Source organism: Oncorhynchus gorbuscha, linkage group LG01, assembly GCF_021184085.1.
Source record: "Oncorhynchus gorbuscha isolate QuinsamMale2020 ecotype Even-year linkage group LG01, OgorEven_v1.0, whole genome shotgun sequence".
NCBI classification, from domain to species: Eukaryota; Metazoa; Chordata; class Actinopteri; order Salmoniformes; family Salmonidae; genus Oncorhynchus; species Oncorhynchus gorbuscha.
Genome location: NC_060173.1, coordinates 51,366,086 through 51,391,204, shown reverse-complemented (window position 1 = coordinate 51,391,204; position 25,119 = coordinate 51,366,086). Strand labels below are relative to the sequence as shown.

The window sequence follows — 25,119 nt, the reverse complement described above, 5'->3', positions numbered from 1 at the left end:
GGAAGAATTAGCAGGAGGGCTTTGAGCAGAGCAGGAGGCTGCTCTCTTCGGCTTCGCCACTCTCCTCGGGAACTGTAGTGCAGCTGTATCTCTCCTTTCCTCTCCTCTCATGTTCTCTCTCTGTCCTGTTCTCTCCTCCCCCACCCTTCTCCTGTTCTGCCCCCCCCCGCTCCTCAACACCACAGATGTATCTCCTCTCCTGTTCTCTCCTCTCCTTCCTCTCCTCTGCCTCCCACCCCAGCGGGTGACTGTCTGACACTGACTGAGGGGGCTCTTCTGCAGGTGCAGCCTCTTCCTGCTCCCCGTCTACCTCCGTTTCCTCGGAAGCACTTTTACATTCCCCAAGTACAAAAGTCTCTCTGATGCTTTTGTGTGTTGTCCGGTTCTCAACCTCTCCCTCTGTGGCTCCTTTTAAATCACACACAAAACCACGTTACAAACAAACATTCAAAGCAATAATTTGAAATGTATATTTTATGGACGATTGACTTGTAAGAGCCAATAGATTGAGAGATGTGAAAAATATAAACTAATTTGTTCTGCACAGAAATCACCCATATTTGATTATGTCATGCACTATGTATGCAAAAGCATGTGGACCACCCCTTCAAATGAGTGGATTCAGCTCAGTGACTTTCCACGTGGCACTGAGTAGCCCCTGCTAGAGCAGCCCCAGTAAGTGCTGTTGCTGTGAAGTGAAAATGTCTATAGTAGCAATAACGGCTCAGCCTCAAAGTAATAGGCCCCACAACTTCACAGAACGGGACTGCAGAGTGCTGAAGCTCGTAGTGTGTCAAAATGGCCGACCCTCGGTTGGAACACTCACTACCGAGTTACAAACTGCTTCTGGTAGCAATGTCAGCAAAATAATTGTTTGTCGGAAACTTAATGAAATGGTTTTCCCTGGCCGTACAGCCTAACATCACCATACGCAATGCCAAGCGTTGGCTGGAGTGGTGTAAAGCTCGCATTGGACTCTGGAGCAGTGGAAACATGCTCTCCTGAATGATGAATCACATTTCACCATCTGGCAGTCTGATGGACGAATCTGGGTTTGGCGGATGCGTAGTGCCAACTGTAAAGTTTGGTGGAGGAGGAATAATGGTCTCGGGCTGTTTTTCATGGTTTGGGCTAGGCTCCTTAGTTCCAGTGAAGGGAAATCTTAATGATGATGATTCTGTACTTCCTACTTTGTGGAAACAGTTTGGGGAAAGCCATTTCCTGTTTCAGTATGACAAAGCCCCAGTGCACAAAGCGAGGTCAATGCAGAAATAGTTTGTTGAGATCGGTGTGGAAGAACTTGACTGGCCTGCACAGAGCCCTGACCTCTACCACATCCAACACCTTTGAAATTAATTGTAACTCCAACTTCGAGCCAGGCCTAATCGGCCATCATCCGTGCCCAACCTCACTATTTCTCTTGTGGCTGAATGGTAGCAAGTCCCCGCAGCAATGTTCCAACATCTAATGCAAAGCCTTCCGAGAAGAGTGGAGGCTGTTATAGCAGCAAAGGGGGGACAAACTCCATATTAATGCCCATGTCTTTGGAATGAGATGTTCGACGAGCGGGTGTCCACATACTTTTGGTCATGTAGTGAATAAACGTATATTTAAATATTGATCTAGACATCCAAACAGTGGAGGCTGCTGAGGGGAGGGCAGCTCATAATAATACCTGAAACGGTGTAAATGGATTGGCATCAGACACATGGAAACCGTGTGTCTGATGTATTTGATACCATTCCACCTCTACATTTCCACGAGCCCGTTCCCCCCAATTAAGGTGCCACCAACCTCCTGTGCATCCAAATGTCTGGAGACAATGTTCAACCTTTTAGAGGAGCCTTTCTGCCTTTCTATTTGCTCTTTTTTTGTCCTGTGAATTTCATTTAGAGACTTAACTGTGGGTCTGCTGATCCAGGTTTAAAAATGTATCACAAAATAGCTCCATCTATTGGATGTCCGTATGCGGTGCAACTGTGGTTAAAGCGGGTGTACGCTCTGCACAATGAATAACGCCCTTCCTGTAATGAAATTGCCTACAGGTTAGCAATTGCCTATACATACTTGGGTTTAACATCATCTTGGTTACTTCTAAGATTCTTGAAAATGGTTTGCTAATACGCCCATTATCATATTGCAAATACCACGACCTGTGTCATGCCACATCATGTATAAGTCTAAGGAAAAGCGTGAGCTGGCGCACACCCAGAGAAATGATTTTGAGTAGAGGTGTTGACTAACGGGCGAGTAAACTGTAAGCTATCAAAAATAAATAGAGAGTCGCACGCTATATATAAACTTCCTGTCATTTCTTTGGGTAAACCACCGACGTTTCGGCATCGCTGTGCCGTCTTCAGAGGAACATTGTGAACGCTTGAGCCAGGTTAAGTCCGACAAACAGTGCAAGTAGTGCAACCAATGACAATAGTGAGGGGGTGTGTCATAGTTACTCGGTTGATGAGAATGAATTGAGTGAAACCGTCACAAGACAATAGTTTACAGCATGTTGAACATATTAGGCTATCGTTATCATGTGGCAACATAATTAGATATTGTACATCATATTAGCATCAACATACATTATTGTTGAATTTGATTTCATATATATTTATTTGCTTCCATTACACTTCATTTTTGTTACATGTCATCTTTTGGTTCAACCATAATGCATAATAAGCACGCTGATAGGCTGTAGAAAGAATGTATTCATTTATAAGAAGGGGAAATGTTCATAAGAAGGGCTTGAGATCAACGTCAATACCACTAGGGGTCAGTGTTTTTAGACAGGATATCCTGTAGGCCTCCCTGTGTAGTAGTGGGGTCTCGATGTTACCTCCTCTCCTAGGTAGAGTAACAAATCAAATCAAATAGTATTAGTCACATGCACCGAATACAACAGGTGTAGACCTTACAGTGAAATGCTTACTTACAAGCACCTAACCAACAATGCAGTTGAAAAAAATTGAATAAGAAATAAAAGTAACAAGTAGTTAAAGAGCAGCAGTAAAATAACAACAGCGAGGCTATATACAGGGGGGACCGATACAGAGTCAATGTGCTGGGGCGCTGGTTAGTCGAGGTAATTGAGGTAATATGTACATGTAGGTAGAGTTATTAAAGTGACTATGATTAGATGATAACAGAGAGATGCAGCGGTGTAAAAGAGAGGGGGGGCAATGCAGGTAGTCTGGGTAACCATTGCTCAATACCTGTGTATTTGAGGGAGGAGATAGAATGGTTAGCTCCAAAATGTCTCCCTTTGCCTTGCATGAGATGATACCCGAGCAGAGATTTTTTGACCTGTATGTGGGTGTCTGAAGAAGGACGTTTATGTGGTGCTACTGCACTGGGTGCATGAGCAACATTCATATTTCCCATTTGGAATGGGTGTCAGGAGTGTCAAAGTGGGCTCAGGGGGCAGGTCAGATCTCACTAAGCTATCCCCAATACTGTGGCCATGCTTGTAGATCACCAGTATGACACGCCTCCTCACTATTGTCATTGGTGGCACTAATTGCACTGTTTGTCTACATAACCTGGCTCAAGCATTCGCGACGTTCCCCTGAGGAAGGCACAGGGATGCCAAAACGTTGGTGGTTTACCCGATAAATTACTGGAAGTTTATATCAAGCGTGTGCGACTCTCTTTATTTAAAATAGAACTTATATGGGATGCTACATATCCCACATCCCATATAAGTTAGTTGTTAGTTGTCTGTGTCTTGTCATAGCAATGTTAAAAAGACTACTAGAGACACGCTGACTACATCTCATATGTATGCAGAAAGCTGCTTCTATCTTATCATAGGGATCCCAATCTCCCCATCGTACTTCTATGTTAAATGGATGACCCACTCCACAGCTAATTGCCTTTCCCTCTCCCCCCCCAAAACACAAAACAAACCCAGAAAGAACATACTTGACTAGTGTGGTGATATTCTTTCAATCTGAAAAACTAAAGCAGACCCAGTACTTTGGGACTCGAGTTTGACTCGAGTTTGCATGGACTTCCGACCCCTCTTAGCTAACGTAAACAATGCAGCACATTTGACTGATAAGGTAGAGAGCGTTTCAAGGAAACCGAGCCAATGTCTGCTTTTATTTGTAGTGTCTGGAAGTTCCATCTCACTTTTCACCCTGTGACCCTGGCTAAGATAGCACAATGGTATTACCACAGTCGCTACTCCCCTACCTCCTCAATTGGCCAATCACTTCTTCTCATCTTGGTGTCCCCACATAGCAAGAGAGAGTGAACTAATGCTGCATTCATAACAAAGAAGGAAGCTAGTAATTTCATTGAAAGCAAGTCCAAGAAGCGGTAGATCTGTTCTATGTATGCTATTTCTATGCTTCCCTTTCTGTAGTTTTGTTTTTGAGTCTTTTACTTTGGTTGAACAACAGCTGAAATATAAATATTTTTGGTTATGGAAAATATGTTTCACACCGGTTTAGACGGTACAATGATTCTCTACACAATGACAGCTTGTTTTGTCATACAAACTGAAATCAGGCGAACTATTAGAATTTTAGCAACCAGGATATGGCTGAGCGATTTCTGCATAGTGCTTAAAATACGAGTTGAATGCATTCACATGCTTTGAACCAATTGAGAAACACAAATTGGCTGATGGCAAACAAGCTGTGTCAACCCTAATCTAAAAGTACACATTAAGCTCACAAACAAATGATAGTGTTTAAAAACCATATTAATAGATTGCCTTTTATAAATAGTGTTTTGTTGTTGCATTTAACTGCCGAAAATGCTGTTATCGAATGTATTTCCATAATATGTTATGTCAAGAGTTCAGAATGTAGGATAAATCGGAGCTCAGGTATGATAGACTTATTTACCAATTGTAATTACCAGTTGGAGGGACATTCAACAGGATTTTTCCCAGCTGTATGTGGTAAATACCACCTTCCCACTTGGTTATGAAAGCAGCATAATAGCAACAGTAACGACTGGCTAAATGAGTTAGACTGCACCATCAATACAACTCATAAAGGAGGAGGAAAGTGAACGACTATTACAAATCTTTGGTTTACAAAAAACATTTAACAAACAATAAAATGTCTAAGTTTCTAAGTAGATAGGGTTGTGTTAACTCACCTATGTGGTGCTGTTGTGTTGCTCAGAGCATTATGGACAAGTTTGAGAAACTGGGCCATCTTCTTCCACAGAATATTCTCCACAGGGATGTCCGATTCAAGCTTGATCGAGTGGATTTTTCCCATTTCTGTCGCAATCAATCTACAGAAGGGGGGGAAATGTATAATTGTATAACATAACTACAAATGAGACTGAGCCAAGATATTGCACACAAAAACCGACTTGACTTCTTGACCCGTTTCACTTGGCTTGAACCCAGTCAGCCCTCCGCCAACAGTTTTCCAGCCGAGTCTTAATGGTGAAAGATCTCTTGTCCTCCTCATCCACAACATTTTGGGGTTCAATTTGGCAGAACTATTTTCCTGTCATGATTAATCTGGCCGGTGAACAGTAGGATTTAACTAAATTGATTCAGAGTTGACCTACAATTTGTATTTGATTTATTTCACCTTTATTTAACCAGGTAGGCAAGTTGAGAACAAGTTCTCATTTACAATTGCGACCTGGCCAAGATAAAGCAAAGCAGTTCGACAGATACAACGACACAGAGTTACACATGGAGTAAAACAAACATACAGTCAATAATACAGTATAAACAAGTCTATATACGATCTGAGCAAATGAGGTGAGATAAGGGAGGTAAAGGCAAAAAAAAGGCCATGGTGGCAAAGTAAATACAATATAGCAAGTAAAACACTGGAATGGTAGATTTGCAGTGGAATAATGTGCAAAGTAGATATAAAAATAATGGGGTGCAAAGGAGAAAAATAAATAAATAAATAAAATAGATTCAGTAGGGGAAGAGGTAGTTGTTTGGGCTAAATTATAGGTGGGCTATGTACAGGTGCAGTAATATGTGAGCTGCTCTGACAGTTGGTGCTTAAAGCTAGTGAGGGAGATAAGTGTTTCCAGTTTCAGACATTTTTGTAGTTCGTTCCAGTCATTTGCAGCAGAGAAATGGAAGGAGAGGCGGCCAAAGAAATAATTGGTTTTGGGGGTGACCAGAGAGATATACCTACTGGAGCGCGTGCTACAGGTGGGTGATGCTATGGTGACCAGCGAGCTGAGATAAGGGGGGACTTTACCTAGCAGGGTCTTGTAGACGACATGGAGCCAGTGGGTTTGGCGACGAGTATGAAGCGAGGGCCAGCCAACGAGAGCGTACATGTCGCAATGGTGGGTAGTATATGGGGCTTTGGTGACAAAACGGATTGCACTGTGATAGACAGCATCGGATTTGTTGAGTAGGGTATTGGAGGCTATTTTGTAAATGACATCGCCGAAGTCGAGGATTGGTAGGATGGTCAGTTTTACATGGGTATGTTTGGCAGCATGAGTGAAGGATGCTTTGTTGCGAAATAGTAAGCCAATTCTAGATTTAACTTTGGAATGGAGATGTTTGATGTGGGTCTGGAAGGGGAGTTTACAGTCTAACCAGACACCTAGGCATTTGTAGTTGTCCACGTATTCTAAGTCAATCACGTGTAGAACCTAAGGAATCTAAAATTGATCAATGGGAGTACTTCCGGTTCCGGTTGGAGCGAGTGGTCGCATCTGCACTTCGCTCCCGCGGGTAGTATAACTTTTTCATTATATTTCATTATATCACAACGGTTTGATTTGTCTAATCTTAGCAATTTCTTCTCAGCTAGCTACATAGCCGTCTTTGTATCAAAGATAATTGCGTAATTATCGTATTTCGCCGTCCTAACGTAGTCTTCACTAGCCAGCTAGCTAACGTCCACTGATTAGCTGCACTGGAGAAACTATTACACTCAACTGAACGACTTGATTAGTGTAGTGTTAGCTAGCTACATAGCTGCCTTTGCTGTCTTCGTATCATCGTATCCAAGATAATTGTGTTGTTTAGGTTTAGAGTGTGTAGTCTTAGAGTGATTATCTTAATTTACCGAGGTTAGCTAGCCAGCTATTTGTCGTCCTTAACGTAGGTGACTCTGCTAGCTAGCCAACGTCTTCTGTATAGAACTCAACTACCCGGTCGCATTCACAGGTAGTATCACATTTTCACTTCATCTCATTACAGTACAACGGTTTGATTTGTTTGATCGTAGCTAGCTACATAGCCGTCTTTGTATCAAAGATAATTGTGTAGTCTAGAGCGATTTTCTAGGTTCGCTAGCCAGCTATTGTCGTTCTTTTAACGCAACGTAACGTAAACAACACTGCTAGCTAGCCAGCTAGCCCCCGAATAGCAACACTGCAGAAACTATTACACTCAACGAAACGACTTGATTAGTGTAGTGTCAACAACGCACCCACTGCCAGCTGGCCTACTTCAGCAGTACTGTATAATTTTAATCATTTTAGTCAATAAGATTCTTGCTACGTAGCTTAACTTTCTGAACATTCGAGACGTGTAGTCCACTTGTCATTCCAATCTCCTTTGCATTAGCGTAGCCTCTTCTGTAGCCTGTCAACTATGTGTCTGTTTATCCCTGTTCTCTCCTCTCTGCACAGACCATACAAACGCTCCTCACCGCGTGGCCGCGGCCACCCTACTCTGGTGGTCCCAGCGCGCACGACCCACGTGGAGTTCCAGGTCTCCGGTAGCCTCTGGAACTGCCAATCTGCGGTCAACAAGGCAGAGTTCATCTCAGCCTATGCCTCCCTCCAGTCCCTCGACTTCTTGGCACTGACGGAAACATGGATCACCACAGACAACACTGCTACTCCTACTGCTCTCTCTTCGTCCGCCCACGTGTTCTCGCACACCCCGAGAGCGTCTGGTCAGCGGGGTGGTGGCACCGGGATCCTCATCTCTCCCAAGTGGTCATTCTCTCTTTCTCCCCTTACCCATCTGTCTATCGCCTCCTTTGAATTCCATGCTGTCACAGTTACTAGCCCTTTCAAGCTTAACATCCTTATCATTTATCGCCCTCCAGGTTCCCTCGGAGAGTTCATCAATGAGCTTGATGCCTTGATAAGCTCCTTTCCTGAGGACGGCTCACCTCTCACAGTTCTGGGCGACTTTAACCTCCCCACGTCTACCTTTGACTCTTTCCTCTCTGCCTCCTTCTTTCCACTCCTCTCCTCTTTTGACCTCACCCTCTCACCTTCCCCCTACTCACAAGGCAGGCAATACGCTCGACCTCATCTTTACTAGATGCTGTTCCTCCACTAACCTCATTGCAACTCCCCTCCAAGTCTCCGACCACTGCCTTGTATCCTTTTCCCTCTCGCTCTCATCCAACACCTCCCACACTGCCCCTACTCGGATGGTATCGCGCCGTCCCAACCTTCGCTCTCTCTCCCCCGCTACTCTCTCCTCTTCCATCCTATCATCTCTTCCCTCCGCTCAAACCTTCTCCCACCTATCTCCTGATTCTGCCTCCTCAACCCTCCTCTCCTCCCTCTCTGCATCCCTTGACTCTCTATGTCCCCTATCCTCCAGGCCGGCTCGGTCCTCCCCTCCCGCTCCGTGGCTCGATGACTCATTGCGAGCTCACAGAACAGGGCTCCATTCAGCCGAGCGGAAATGGAGGAAAACTCGCCTCCCTGCGGACCTGGCATCCTTTCACTCCCTCCTCTCTACATTTTCCTCCTCTGTCTCTGCTGCTAAAGCCACTTTCTACCACGCTAAATTCCAAGCATCTGCCTCTAACCCTAGGAAGCTCTTTGCCACCTTCTCCTCCCTCCTGAATCCTCCGCCCCCCCCCCCTCCTCCCTCTCTGCAGATGACTTCGTCAACCATTTTGAAAAGAAGGTCGACGACATCCGATCCTCGTTTGCTAAGTCAAACGACACCGCTGGTTCTGCTCACACTGCCCTACCCTGTGCTCTGACCTCTTTCTCCCCTCTCTCTCCAGATGAAATCTCGCGTCTTGTGACGGCCGGCCGCCCAACAACCTGCCCGCTTGACCCTATCCCCTCCTCTCTTCTCCAGACCATTTCCGGAGACCTTCTCCCTTACCTGACCTCGCTCATCAACTCATCCCTGACCGCTGGCTACGTCCCTTCCGTCTTCAAGAGAGCGAGAGTTGCACCCCTTCTGAAAAAACCTACACTCGATCCCTCCGATGTCAACAATTACAGACCAGTATCCCTTCTTTCTTTTCTCTCCAAAACTCTTGAACGTGCCGTCCTTGGCCAGCTCTCCCGCTATCTCTCTCTGAATGACCTTCTTGATCCAAATCAGTCAGGTTTCAAGACTAGTCATTCAACTGAGACTGCTCTCCTCTGTATCACGGAGGCGCTCCGCACTGCTAAAGCTAACTCTCTCTCCTCTGCTCTCATCCTTCTAGATCTGTCGGCTGCCTTCGATACTGTGAACCATCAGATCCTCCTCTCCACCCTCTCCGAGTTGGGCATCTCCGGCGCGGCCCACGCTTGGATTGCGTCCTACCTGACAGGTCGCTCCTACCAGGTGGCGTGGCGAGAATCTGTCTCCTCACCACGCGCTCTCACCACTGGTGTCCCCCAGGGCTCTGTTCTTGGCCCTCTCCTATTCTCGCTATACACCAAGTCACTTGGCTCTGTCATAACCTCACATGGTCTCTCTTATCATTGCTATGCAGACGACACACAATTAATCTTCTCCTTTCCCCCTTCTGATGACCAGGTGGCGAATCGCATCTCTGCATGTCTGGCAGACATATCAGTGTGGATGACGGATCACCACCTCAAGCTGAACCTCGGCAAGACGGAGCTGCTCTTCCTCCCGGGGAAGGACTGCCCGTTCCATGATCTCGCCATCACGGTTGACAACTCCATTGTGTCCTCCTCCCAGAGCGCCAAGAACCTTGGCGTGATCCTGGACAACACCCTGTCGTTCTCAACCAACATCAAGGCGGTGGCCCGTTCCTGTAGGTTCATGCTCTACAACATCCGCAGAGTACGACCCTGCCTCACACAGGAAGCGGCGCAGGTCCTAATCCAGGCACTTGTCATCTCCCGTCTGGATTACTGCAACTCGCTGTTGGCTGGGCTCCCTGCCTGTGCCATTAAACCCCTTCAACTCATCCAGAACGCCGCAGCCCGTCTGGTGTTCAACCTTCCCAAGTTCTCTCACGTCACCCCGCTCCTCCGTTCTCTCCACTGGTTTCCAGTTGAAGCTCGCATCCGCTACAAGACCATGGTGCTTGCCTACGGAGCTGTGAGGGGAACGGCACCTCAGTACCTCCAGGCTCTGATCAGGCCCTACACCCAAACAAGGGCACTGCGTTCATCCACCTCTGGCCTGCTCGCCTCCCTACCACTGAGGAAGTACAGCTCCCGCTCAGCCCAGTCAAAACTGTTCGCTGCCCTGGCCCCCCAATGGTGGAACAAACTCCCTCACGACGCCAGGACAGCGGAGTCAATCACCACCTTCCGGAGACACCTGAAACCCCACCTCTTTAAGGAATACCTAGGATAGGATAAGTAATCCCTCTCACCCCACCCCCCCCTAAGTTTTAGATGCACTATTGTTAAGTGACTGTCCCACTGGATGTCATAAGGTGAATGCACCAATTTGTAAGTCGCTCTGGATAAGAGCGTCTGCTAAATGACTTAAATGTAAATGTAAATGTAAAACCTAAGTAAGCTGGTTTAGATAACCTAAGGAAACTGGTTCAGGGGATCAAAGGAAATGTATCCAGGGAGTAAATCTAAGGAAACTGATTTACATTAAATAATAGGCATAATATATATCATTAAATACAAGCACAATATACAGTATATAACTGATTTGCACACATGAGAGGTAGTGAATTGAAGAGTAAGCATATTTAACGAGGTTGGTAAAAGTAAGTCAGAAGGTTGAAGGTCATAGACAGAATTTTGACTGTAATTGTTTGGTTGGTATTAGTACAGTTTTGAGTCCAACAAACATACTCTTTACTCTGGTATCCACTGAGAAATCATAATCCAGACCCACATCTAAATCAGCGCCCCAAACTCACACTCTGAGAGACTTACATAAAGTAAAAAACAAACAGACACAGCCAGCCAGCAGGTGCTACTGTAAAGAAAACCCTCTAAGAATCGGTTTTGTTCTCTGATAGCTCAGCGACCCCATCCTCTCCTCTGATACTCCTAAAAAACAGAGTACTGCCATGACCCACCCACCAGACACATGGATGGATAACCCTCTCATTCCTCCATTCCCATGCTCCACTTTTATGATTCACTTTCAGATCCAATGTGAGATCCACTGGATTGAAACTGCTACTGCACCCTATGAAAATGACGCGTTCCCACGTCATACTTCCAGGTTCATGTACCATAATCTCTTGACTAGACTTCAAGATGATATATAATCAAATTCACGAAAAACTAAGTCATTTCAGATATATATAAAACTATATTCGAATTTGTGTATTGATTAAATCCCACCTGATGCTTTTTATCAAGATATTTGACGCTCAAGACATAAGACACTTCGCTGAGAGTTAGAACATTTGCATTGGAACTACAGTGCCTTCAGAAACTAGTCGACTTATTCTCAAGTTGGTTGTGTTACAGCCTGAATTCCAAATGAATTAAATATTTGTTTTTCTCACCCATTATCACACACAACACCCCACAATGATAAAGTGTTTTTAGAAATGTTTGCTTATTATTGAAAATGAAATATTCCATTTACATTCACTGGACAAAAATATATGCAACCATTTCTAAGATTTGACTGATTAACCGTTACAGTCCATATAAGGTAATTAGTCAATTGAAATACATTCGTGAAGCCCTAAACTTTGGATTTCACGTAACTGGGAATACAGATATGCATCTGTTGGTCACAGATACTGTACCTAAAAGGGTAGCGGCGTGGATCAGAAAACCTGTCAGTATCTGCTGTAGTGTGCAGCACGACACATTTCCTTTGCATTGATCAGGCTGATGATCGAGGCCTGTGAATTGTTGTCCCACTCCTCTTTAATGCGAAGTTGCTGGATATTGGCGATAACTGGAACACGCTGTCGTACACGGCGATCCAGAGCAACTCAAGGAAACTGGGTGACATGTCAATGGGTGACATGGCTGGTGAGTACACAGGCCATGGAAGAACTGGGACGTTTTCAGCTTCCGGCAATTGTGTACAGATCATTATCATGCGGAAACATGAGGTCTTGGTGGTGGATGAATGGCACGACAGGAGTCACTAGAGCGCAATGAGCCAAGTGAAGCCCCCCCAGCCAAACCCTCCACTAACCCGGATGACGCTGGACCAATTGTGCGCCACCCTACGGGACTCCCAGTCACGGCCAGTTGTGACATAGCCTGGGAACGAACCCAGGTCTGTAGTAACGCCTTAATTACTGCGATCTCATCATGGTATCTCTGTGCATTTAAAATGCAATTGTGTTCATTATGTTACATCTGCTCCCGCCATGCCCTCTACTGCTCATCCTTTGTCTCTTTGACCTGCCGCCACTCCCCCAGTGCTCTCTCTCCCTCTCCCTCTCTCTGTGTGTGTGATTGTGTGGGCGGAGACAGGTGTGCTGGAGTCAGAGCAGATCCCCACCAGCTGCAACCTGTTTCATAATCAAGACCTCCACAAATACTCAGTTCTTCCACCTCCACACTGCCAGATCGTAATCTCTGCTCAGTCAGTCTACGTTTCTAGCCATTTGTTACTATTTAGAGCCTGTTATCCTGTTGTGCCTGTTTTCCTTGTCTGACACGGTTTTCCTCTCCGCTACAGTTCTGCCCCCCCTGACTCTGGTCCCTGTCTCCGGTCCCACTTCTCCTCATCCTGCTACTCTGCCCTGGATTCCCCACTCTACTGCTCCCTTGGATTACCCTTTGGACCTGCTTACCCTGTCCCAACACCTCTCGCTCCAGCCTCAGCACCTGGTTTCCTGCAACCCGTCCGAGCTTCCCCTGGCCTGCACTCCATCTTCCCTGTGTTCCAATAAATACCTTGGTTACTTCCTCCCAGTTGTAATGGGGTGCGTAACTGGTGGCAGTGAAGTCAGACGCAGGAGAGCAGAACTAGGTAATAGCTGGAGCAGTTTAATTTCAAAACCAACGGAATAAAGAATAAACCAATGGGTACAAAACCCGACGCATACCAGTAAACATGTGCCTCGGTCTGACTCTGATACCAAGGAGACAGAACCGGCTGATACCCCAGTACGCACTGGAAGGGGGAGAGGTTAGTGGAGGAGTGGCGGAGCGAGTTCTGGGCCATCTCTGCCCAGGGCACAAATGCCGCCCACTCCCCCGGCCGGTCCTGGCAATAAGACCTCAGAAACCTACCCACATCCTGGTTAACTCTCTCCACCAGCCCGATACTCTCGGGGTGAAAACCCAAGGTAAGGCTGCTCGAAGTGAACTGGGGACCCCGATCAGACTCTATATCCTCAGGCAACCCGTAGTGCCGGAAGACGTGCGTAAACAAGGCCTCCATAGTCTGTAGGGCTGTAGGGAGACCGGGCAGAGGAAGGAGATGGCAGGACTTAGATAAACTATCCACAACAACCAGGATCGTGGTGTTTCCCTGGGATGGGGGAGATCGGTGTAGGAAATCGATCGACATTTGCGACCATGGCCGTTGTGGAACGGGTAAGGGGTGTAGCTTATCTCTGGGCAGGTGTTTAGGAGCCTTACACCGAGCGCACACATTCTTGGCCAAAGGTTATTGTCCTGCTGAAAGGTGAATTCATCTTCCAGTGCCTGATGGAAAGCAGACTGAACCCTGAATCATCGCTGCAACTCCCCAACGGGCTCAGGAATGTGTTCCCCAAACAACACCCGCCGCTTAACCCTGAAACCAGTTGCACCAATGTGTTAGAGGAAACACCGTTCAACTGACGACCGAAGTCATCCTGCAGGCGCCTGGCCCACCACAAGACATTTACATTTACATTTAAGTCATTTAGCAGACGCTCTTATCCAGAGCGACTTACAAATTGGTGCATTCACCTTATGACATCCAGTGGAACAGCCACTTTACAATAGTGCATCTAAATATTTTAAGGGGGGTTGAGAAGGATTACTTTATCCTAGAAGGATAAACAAGGAGTCAAGGATAAACAAGGAGACTCCTACAAGGAGTCACTAGAGCGCAATGAGCCAAGTGAAGCCCCCCCAGCCAAACCCTCCACTAACCCGGATGACGCTGGACCAATTGTGCGCCACCCTACGGGACTCCCAGTCAAGGCCAGTTGTGACACAGCCTGGGAACGAACCCAGGTCTGTAGTGATGCCTTAATTACTACAATGCAGTGCTTTAGACCGCTTCACCACTCGGGAGGCCCATTCTGTTAATTCTTTATCCTGAAAAACTACCCAGTCCTTAACGATTACAAGCATATCCATAACACGATGCAGCCACCACTATGCATAAAAATAATGGAGAGTGGTACTCAGTGATGTGTTGTATTGGATTTAAAAAAAAACTTTGTATTAAGGAGAAAGGGTTAATTGCTTTGACATATTTCTTTGCAGTATTACTTTAGTGACTTGTTAGAAACAGGATGCATGATTTGGAATATGTGTATTCTGTAAAAGCTTCCTTCTTTTCAATCTGTCAATTATGTTAATATTGTGGAGGAACTACAATGTTGTTGATCTAGCCTCAGTTCTCTCCTATTACAGCCATTAAACTCTGTAATTGTTTGAAAGTCACTATAGGCGTCATGATGAAATCCTTGAGGATTTAACAAAAAATGGTGTTCTTCAAATCTGTACTGTAAATGTATGTGTGAGACATTTAGAGCTTTTCACAGATACCTATAGATGGCAGGTTGTGTGAGCAGTGTGTCGTCCAACACAGTCCCCCTCACAAACTCATAGCAGATGCCGTTCCGGAAGCTGCAGTAGATCTGCGGGCCGCAGTTGTGAGTGTGGAGTATCTGGAACATCTCCACCTCTCTCTCCCGGTCCACATAGAGCTCTGTCATCCTCCCGTACACACGCACCAGCACGGCCCCTGACTCTTGGAGCGAGCCCACGAAGCAGCCCATCAGCTGGTTGGTGATGCCCTCTGTGAACACCTGAACACAACACAACAATATCAGGATAGTGTCGATAGCGGTAACAATCTTTTCCATTTTTGACCCCTTTTTCTCCCCAATTGGTAGTTACAGTCTTGTTCCATCGCTGCAACTCCCTTACGGACTCGAGAGAGGCGAAGGTTGAGAGCCGAGTCTCTAATGCGCGATGGGACAAGAACATCTCTGCCGGCCAAACCCTCCCGAACCCGGATGACGCTGGGCCAATTGTGCGCCCCCGCAGCCGGCCCCGGACGACGCTCCGGGCTGCGACAGAGCCTGGACTCGAATCAGGATCTCTAGTGGAACCTTTAGACCCCTGCGCCACTCGGGAGGCCCAGTAACGATCTTGATTCTCATCCTCATATTAAACCCTCTGTAAGCTGTAAGTTCTCTGCTCTGAGGTTTCATAAACAGCGCAAGCTCAGCTGCGATGTCACAGCCCACCCATGTGTATACCTGTTTTCTAGGGCTGGGAATTTCCAGGGACCTCACGACATTATATAAGATGCCGAAACAATATGTATTGTGATTTTCACGATTATGTTTGTATTGCAATTTGATACTGTGATTATACGACGATTCGATGTTCCAAACATATTGCTCACCATATACGTCTGATGCAGAGGGACAAGAGAGAGCCATGAGAAAACAAGTTTTGATCAGTCATGGAAATAAAACTGCTGAAAGCAAATTATTTCCCTTTTAAAAAGAAGATGGAGAACAAGCTATGAAGAAAAAATACTGGAGTTTTGGTGCAGGTACAGTCAACTAATCCCAAACAATAATATTGCGGGATTGTCGAAACGATACAATTTATTGTAAACAATTATTCCCCAATATGTAACTGTATCGATTTGTTTGAGTGTCTCCCACTCCTCCTGTTTTAAATCAGATTATATCACTTTTACTGTCACGTTCATTTAATGGAGTAGACCAAGGTGCAGCGTAAGATGAATACATACATTTGAATGAAGACAAAGAACACTTAACAAACTATACAAAACAACCAAACAAGAAGGTATATAACACTAGTGCAGACACAGGCAACTAGACAGACAGTAACCCACGAATTACCCAAAGAATATGGCTTCCTAAATATGGTTCCCAATCAGAGACAACGATAAACAGCTGCCTCTGATTGAGAACCAATCTAAGCAACCATAGACATACAAACCACCTAGATAGTAAACAACCCCATAAACATACAAAACCCCTAGACAGTACAAAAACACATATCTCACCCTTGTCACACCCTGACCTAACCAAAATAATAAAGAAAACAAAAAATACTAAGGTCAGGGCGTGACATTCAATGATGTTTTGTATGCTTAGGGTGAAAGGCCTGTGGACTCATAATCTCTGTTCCTCAACAGTCCAAAAATGTCAAAAAATATTAATGAGGAAAGAGGAGAAAAGCACACAAAAAGATCAGAATAAATCCAAACAAAGGTCCAAACTGCATGTAACTACCCATCCCGGATCCGGGAGAATTGTCATCAACTGACACTAAGTAGCATAACGCAACGGACAAAAAATCTTACTAGAAAATATTCATATTCATGAAATCACAAGTGAAATATATTCAAACACAGCTTAGCCTTTTGTTAATCACCCTGTCATCTCAGATTTTGAACATATGCTTTACAGCCAAAGCAAGACAAGCATTTGTGTAAGTTTATCGATAGCCTGGTCACGAAAATCAGAAAAGCAATCAAATTAAATCGTTTACCTTTGATGAGCTTCGGATGTTTTCACTCACGAGACTTCCAGTTAGATAGCAAATGTTCCTTTTTTCCAGAATTATTATTTTTTGTAGCCAAAAATAGCTCCGTTAGTTCTTCACGTTTGGCTGAGAAAACGCCAGGAAATTGCGATCACGACAATGCTCCATAATATCGACAGAAACATGGCAAACGTTGTTTATAATCAATCCTCAAGGTGTCTTTCAAATATCTATTTGATAATATATCAACCGGGACAGAGCTTTTTTCATGTAGACTGGAAAAATAACTACCTCTGTCTTTTGGGCGAGAAATACACAAAGAGCCATCAGGTGGACACTGACGCAATGTTGTCGTTCAGGCTCATTTTTCAAAATAAAAGCCTGAAACTATGTCTTGTGATACTAGACACATTAAGAACGCCATAGAAAAAGAAATCCCATTGATATCCCATTCACTGCTCAATAGGGAAGCATAGGAAGGAACTCTTATTTAGAAACCGCAGCGTTCTTGATTGGATTTTTCTCATTCTTTTGCCTGCAATAACAGTTCTGTTATACTAACAGACAATATCTTTACAGTTTTGGAAACGTTTGTGTCATGTTTTGTCATTTATTATCTTGTCTTGTCCCTGTGCTTCCCATTCTATTCGTTTCCCTCTGCTGGTCTTATTAGGTTCTTTCCCTCTTTCTATCCCTCTCTCTCCCCCTCCCTCTCTCACTCTCTCGCTCTCTCTTCTCTCTATCGTTCCGTTCCTGCTCCCAGCTGTTCCTATTCCCCTAATCAATCATTTAGTCTTCCCACACCTGTTCCCGATCCTTTCCCCTGATTAGAGTCCCTATTTCTTCCTTTGTGTTCCGTTCCTGTCCTGTCGGTTCCTTGTCTAGAATTCACCGTGCTGTGTTTGTGTATCGCCCTGTCGTGTCGTGTTTTCCTCAGATGCTGCGTGGTGAGCAGGTGTCTGAGTCTGTCTGGTTCAAGTGCCTTCCCGAGGCAACCTGCTGTTCACCTGCTGTTCAAGATCGAGTCTCCAGTTTGTCCTCGTCATTTCGAGTGAAAGTTGTGTTTTTTGTTTGTATTTACTTTACTGGATTAAAGACTCTGTTTTCGCCAAGTCGCTTTTGGGTCCTCTTTCACCTGCATGACAGTTTGAGTGTTTTCTATCCTAAGCTGTCAATTATATGCATATTCTATTTTCTGGTCCAAAAAAATAGCCCGTTTACGTTGGGAACGTTATTTTTCCAAAAATAAAAAAATGACACCTAGATTCAACAGGTTATTTAAAATGGAAAGAAGTAGAGGTTTGCAGTGCTGTGGATTGCTCCACGAGGGCAAATACTGTTCCGTAACAAACTAAAACATTAAATATAACACGTGTCCTAACATCAAGTGATAAGTTCCTGTTTAAAGTTATCGCATAACACTTCAATTGGGCCAGCATTCAGACTGTCTTTTAAAGTTATGATATTTTGACAGGTCACAATAGTTTATGACCTCCAACTTTACACTACAATAAGAATAACAATGTTATGATGATTGAGCCCATGATTAACCAAAGAGAGACAATCCCTTCTCTTATTCAAAGCAGGTGGAGACTCGTCCAGGGAGTGAGAGGGGTATGGTCCTACACATTAAAGGGATGGTTCACTAAAATTCCATACCATTACCGTCAAGAATTTGTTCTTAACTGCCTTGCCTTGTAAAACAAAGGTAAATAAAAATAAAATAAATACAAATTACCTGTAGAGAGTGGCCAGATAAACAAAACCATAGCATTGACTGTTGTCTTACATTGTCCATAGACTGCTTACAGGGTAAGGAAACTAATATGTCATTTTGTAATTTGAGTGAAATATCCCTTTAACTTGAGGAACTATTAAAATGAAACATTAAAACATCCTGCTTGTAAGCATTTATAGTCACTCCAGTGTATTATGTAACTGAGTGGGGCAATTTCAAGGACAAATCCTACAGGCCACTTTCATTACTGAGCACCGACTGTAAAAAGGTTCAGTGTTTATGATGTGGTCATGGTAAGCAATATCAGACCCTCCACATGCACATCAATGCATGTTTGTTTCCATTCACTGCCTGCTCAGCGTTCTCTCACTCCCACTGTCCTCCAAGGGCTCCTCCAACCCCGAAGGGACTGCATCTAACACAATGTTTCATCGAGAGTGGCAGAGAACAAACATGGTCACCTTGACATTTGATGAAGTATTCATAGCGCTGGATTGAGATCCATTTCAACAAACATGCCACAGCTAACACAAGATAGGCTATTGTAATAAACTGCGACAGGCTTTTGTCATCAAACCGGGGTGGTATGTGGGACAAAGAGAGCAAACCCGTAACCTATTCTTGAACATGAAGGACCATGCATTTACAAATTGTTTGTGTGGACATGTATTCTAGCGAGAATCTGCGTTTTGTTGGATAGCAATCGCAAATGTTGTCGCAAAGAGGTATGAGAACCAGTAAATGAATTGGATGAATTGGAGTGCTGTAAGAATTCTTCCATCTTTGCCACGGAAAAAGTCATTTAAGTCTAGGTAGTCCCTCCCGGTTTCAGGATGTTTTATTCGGTTTCATGTCTAATGAAAACAACCCAGTCAGTGAAACTACATGTCTTGGTCTAAGCTCGGCGGAGGATCACTTCTCTATCCAACTGACTGAAAAGTCTCTCTCCCTAATTTATTCTGACTCATATCTATTCAACTTGGCCTCTGAATTATGTTGAACCATGTCTGTCTAGGAGTTGAGATTGACAGAGCAAAGAAATTTGAGCCAGACAGAAAAGGTTCAATTCAACCCAGAGAGTTTGAGAGGCTATGCTACCTACTTTTTGAGAATTTCTCAGAGATGTCTATATATCCACTTTTCTCTCGTTTCCGAACAGCTTCGTCTTTATGAACCAAGAGTGCATATTTTTGGTTTCATATTTTTTGCACAGAGTCCCCACCAACAGAGACACAGTAGTGATTGAGAGGGCTTGAGAGAGAAATCTGGGGGTTATAGCGTTCATCTCTCTGTGTGCTTAAACTAGACCTGTTCTAGATTGAGAGGTCAGTCCCGCTCCACTGTGACCCTGACAAACATAGATCCTATTTCTCTGGGAGATTGCCCCACTGTTTGCACACATGAATGGAGACCTTAAGAGAATCTTTGTTAGCTGAGGACAGACGTTCTACGTGATTCCTATGGTTTTCTATGACCTTATTGCTGAGGTTGTTACCTCTGAGCTGTCTGTTTGAGGGGAATGTTTTTTCATTGAAACTGATGCGCACGAGAACAAAACTAGGGATTAATACTACTCACTTCTCAGAATACTAATTCTTCTCGCTTACATTCAAATGGGCAAAACTAGTTGAAATGACCACATTACAACGTCATTTCAACCAGTTTTTCCCGTTGGCATACTGATGTGACAATTTGATACCTTCACTTACCTTCATCTTGATGTCCTGTGGCTTCCACTGGGGCCTCAGTCTCCCGAGGAGCTCTAGGACACCGCCGCGAGGCTTCTGCTCATCCACACACACATCCAGGTGCAGGAGCTGAGCCCTCGTGCATTTAGAGCCACCATCCATGACCCCCTGAAGCAGGGTTACTACTCAAGATGGGTCAGGGTCTGAAACTTGGTCGGAGAAAGTCAGCCCAAGCTGGTTAAGTCGTTTTTAGACCACGTTGACTGGTAGCCAGACCAAGTTGAGCGGTGTTCCGACCAACTAGTAGTAGTAAGTCCCAAGTTGAGTGTCATTCAACCAAGTGATGTAAAAGTGATATATTCTCAGTCCAACATGCGCTTTTCAGACAGTGTTCAGACACAGCGTTGTCTTGCGGTGGTGTGGGCCCAGTCAAACTGTCATTATGTGAGCTACCTTGTCACCTATTTGTCCAGTCGTGTGTCCAGTGACTCAGCACGCAACACCAGCTGGCTTATCAAAGCACATCTCCACGAATCCAGGTTCAGTTAGTTTGTGGGGGTTACACATTAACCATCAAACTCACAGACACTAGTCACAACCAAAGCTAAAACATACTATAGATATGGGCTAAATGTTAACAATTTGTGAGGCCGCCTGTCTAGAACATGTACCTTTGACTGCAGGCGGAAATCACTAATGTGCTGCAGATTGTGTGCGATGGGTGAAGAAGATTTTTGATAGAGTTGGCTGGGGTAATTGCAAAGACCAAGGGAACTGTCTGAGTAAATAAATAAAAACATTTTTTGCTTTGAGGGCACTATGGTGTTGAACGCTGAGCTGTAGTCAATGAATAGCGGTGTCACATAGGTGGAAAGGGCATCATGGAGTGCAATAGAGATAGCATCATCTGTAGATCTGTTGGGGCAGAATGCAAATTGGAGTGGGTCTAGGGTTTCTGGGATAATGGTGTTGATGTTAGCCAGGACCAGCCTTTCAAAGCACTTCATGGCTACAGTGAGTGCTACAGGGTGCTACGGGTCGGTAATCATTTAGACAGTTTATCTTAGTGTTCTTGGGCACAGGGACTATGGTGGTCTGCTTGAAACATGTTGGTATTAGACTCAGTCAGGGAGAAGTTGAAAATGTCAGTGAAGACACTTGCCAGTTGATCAGTGCGTGCTCGGCGTACACATCCTGGTAATCTGTCTGGCCCTGCGGCCTTGTGAATGTTGACCTGTTTAAAGGCTTTACTCCCAGAGAGGAGAGCGTGGTCGCACAGTCGTCTGGAACAGCTGATGCTCTCATGCACGCTTCAGTGTTGCTGGCCTCGAAGTGAGCATATTAAGTAATTTAGTTCATCTGGTAGGTTCGTGTCACTGGGCAGATAGAGGCTGTGCTTCCCTTTGTAGTCTGTAATAGTTTGCAAGCCCTGCCACATCCTACGAGCGTCAGAGCTGGTGCGGTACGATTCAATCTTAGTCCTGTATTGACGCTTCGCCTGTTTGATGGTTCGTCGGAGTGCATAGCGGGATTTCTTATAAGCTTCCGGGTTAGAGTCCCGCTCCCTGAAAGCGGCAGCTCTAACCTTTTGCTCAGTACAGATGTTGGCTGTAATCCATGGCTTCTGGTTGGGGTATGTACGTACTGTCCCTGTGGGGACAACATCATCGATGCACTAACTGATGAAGCCAGTGACTGATGTCATCGGAAGAATCCCGGACATATTCCGGTCTGTGCTAGCAAAACAGTCCTGTAGCTTAGCACCTGCGTCATCTGACCAATTCTTTATTGACGCATCACTGGTACTTCCTGCTTTAGTTTTCGCTTGTAAGCAGGAATCAGGAGGATAGAATTATGGTCAGATTTGCAAAATGGAGGGCGAGGGAAAGCTTTGTACGCGTCTCAGCGTGTGGCGTAAAGGTGGTCTAGATTGTTTTTCCCCCTTTGGTTGCACATTTAACATGCTGGTAGAAATGAGGTGAAACAGATTTAAGTGTCCTTGCATTAAAGTCCCCAGCCACTAGGAGTGCCACCTCTGAATGAGCATTTTCCTGTTTGCTTATGGCCATATACAGCACATTGTGTGCACTCTTAGTGCTAGCATCGGTTTCTGGTGGTAAATAGACAGCAACAAAGAATATAGATGAAAACTCTCTTGGATAATAGTATGGTCTACAGCTTATCATGAGATACTCTACCTCAGGCGAGCAAAACCTTGAGACTTCCTTAATATTAGATTTCGTGCACCAGCTGTTGTTTACAAATATACACAGACCGTCACTCCTTGTCTTACTGGAGGTGGCTGTTCTTGCCAATGCAGCATAAACCCCGCCAGCTGTATGTTGTTCATGTTGTCATTCAGCCACGACGCGTGAAACATAAGATATTACAGTTTTTAATGTTTCGATGTTTAGTAGTTAGTCTATTTTGTTATCCAATGATTGTACATTGGCTAATAGGACTGATGGTAGAGGTAGATTACCCACCCGCTGTCGGATCCTAACAAGGCACCCGACCTACGTTCTTATATCTCCATCTCTTTCTCATGCGAATCACAGGGATTTGGGGCTTGTCAGGTGTCTGAAGTAAATCATTTGCGTCCGACTCGTTCGTCCAGTATGAGGTGAGTAATCGCTGTCCTGATATCTAGAAGCTATTTTTGATCATTAGAGACGGTGGCAGGAACATTATGAACAAAATAAGTTTCAAATAACGCACACAATAGTACAATTGGTTAGGAGACAGTAAAATGGCAGCCATCTCCTCCGGCACCATTATACATAGCCATCTCTGTGGTGTTCTTTAAAACTTATTTAAACATCATTTAGCATCCTTTCAGCATGACTAATCATGCTAGTTCACTGCCATGGAATATGTTAAATGTGAAGTTTTTACTACTTGATGTTAGATGGTTCGGTTTTCTGTTTAATAAAAAAACTGAACCATGCATTATAGTTTCTCCTTTTAGGGTGAGAAGTCATCTAACATCAAGTTGTAAAAACCTAAACTTCCCCTTTAACATTCTACCATATTGAATAACAGTCTGTTTACATATTTAATTATTCAGAACGTGGTCCAAAGTTCTACATTTACATAATTACAGTAATTGCTTAGAAGTCAAGAATGTGCTGATAATCATGAATTCAATGTTTCCTATGCTTTTAGACGCAAATTAAATTCATTTGTCATCAAAGGGCATCAAAGAAGTTGTGTACTGAGAGATATGAGTGTACACATAAATTATTTAGAAGAACAGTATAAAGGGTGCTGGAGGGCACACAGACACAGATACAAAGACAGACAGACAGACACACACTTACTTTTCTGTCTTTCCTTCACTTTTTCTCAGACTTTCACTTCGTCACTACCCCCCCCCTCTCACTGAGGCGTTGATCAATGCGATTACAACCTATACTCGCCCTCTCAAAAAGGCAGCTGCAAGTTATCATCACTATGCTTTCAACAATTCAAAAGCACAACCAAATTCCAATGGAAAAAAACGCAGTCTGATTTTTGGTTTAGTTGTCACCCAAATGTCTTTCAATGCGTTTTCAACCATTTAAAAACACAACAAAGTTCAAATGGGAATATGTCAGATATTTTGTTTATTCAATCAACAGATTGTTATCACTGTGCTTCATCTAGCAAAACCAAATGACCTAGAATTTGAGATTACATTAAAAAGACATTGTGCAAGTGATCAATGCCGTTCAAGATGTTGAGTGGATTGTTACAGCAGTTGTGAAGATTTCCACAAAACTGTGATTTATGCATGCCATGCTATCTTGAACATGCACACTTTATATGATTACATAAGACATTTTTAGTTACAGTAACCTCAAAAGGTGGCCATGAATGTGTTACGCATTTTAAGGTTTAATGTTACATTTGTGTTTAAGATAGCCTTAAACTGTATTACAAAAGTAATATTGAATTGTGTTTGGTTGACAACGCAACCAAATCTCCTATACAGTCGTGGCCAAAAGTTTTGAGAATGACACAAATATTAATTTCCACAAAGTTTGCTGCTTCAGTGTCTTTAGATATTTTTGTCAGGTGTTACTATGGAATATTGAAGTATAATTACAAAAATTTCAAAGACTTATATTGACAGTAACATGAAGTTGATGCAAAGAGTCAATATTTGCGGTGTTGACCATTCTTTTTCAAGACCTCTGCAATCCACACTGGCATGCTGTCAATTAACTTCTGGGCCACATCCTGACTGATGGCATCCCATTCTTGCATAATCAATGCTTGGAGTTTGTCAGAATTTGTGGGTTTTTGTTTGTCTACCCGCCTCTTGAGAATTGATCACAAGTTCTCAATGGGATTAAGGTATGGGGAGTTTCCATGGACCTAAAATATAGATGTTTTGTTCCCCGAGCCACTTAGTCTATACTTTTGCCTCATGGCAAGGTGCTCCATCATGCTGGAAAAGGCATTGTTCATCAACAAACTGTTCCTGGATGATTGGGAGAAGATGCACTCAGAGGATGTGTTGGTACCATTCTTTATTCATGATGTGTTCTTAGGCAAAATTGTGAGTGAGCCCACTCCCTTGGCTGTGAAGCAACCCCACACATGAATGGTCTAAGGATGCTTTACTGTTGGCATGACACAAGATTGATGGTAAGCGCTCACCTTGTCTTCTCCGGACAAGCTTTTGTCCGGATGCCCCAAACAATCGCAAAGGGAATTTATCAGAGAAAATGACTTTACCCCAGTCCTCAGCAGTCCAATCACTGTACCTTTTGCAGAATATCTGTCTGCCCCTGATGTTTTTCCTGGAGATAAGTGGCTTCTTTGCTGTCCTTCTTGACATCAGGCCATCCTTCAAAAGTCTTTGCCTCACTGTGCGTGCAGATGCACTCACACCTGCCTGCTGCCATTCCTGAGCGAACTTTGTACTGGTTGTGC

The 25,119-nt window shown here is 44.3% G+C and overlaps 1 protein-coding gene across 3 annotated transcripts in view; it reads right to left on the bottom strand.

Annotated features, from left to right (window-relative positions):
* Positions 1-20,735, bottom strand: part of zgc:113516 (uncharacterized protein LOC541449 homolog) — a 44,134-nt gene extending 23,399 nt beyond the window's left edge. Inside the window, exons 1-3 of one of the 3 annotated variants that reach the window (XM_046355517.1) lie at positions 20,221-20,720; positions 14,788-15,050; positions 5,113-5,253 (exon numbers count right to left, since the gene is read on the bottom strand). In XM_046355517.1, coding sequence (XP_046211473.1) covers positions 5,113-5,253; positions 14,788-15,050; positions 20,221-20,361 — 545 coding nt within the window. In that variant the 5' untranslated portion in view covers positions 20,362-20,720. Of the gene's footprint in view, positions 1-5,112; positions 5,254-14,787; positions 15,051-19,613; positions 19,750-20,220 lie in introns of those variants that run through there. The other 2 variants (XM_046355527.1, XM_046355523.1) reach the window with 2 other exon arrangements.
* Positions 20,736-25,119: the final 4,384 nt, after the last annotated feature.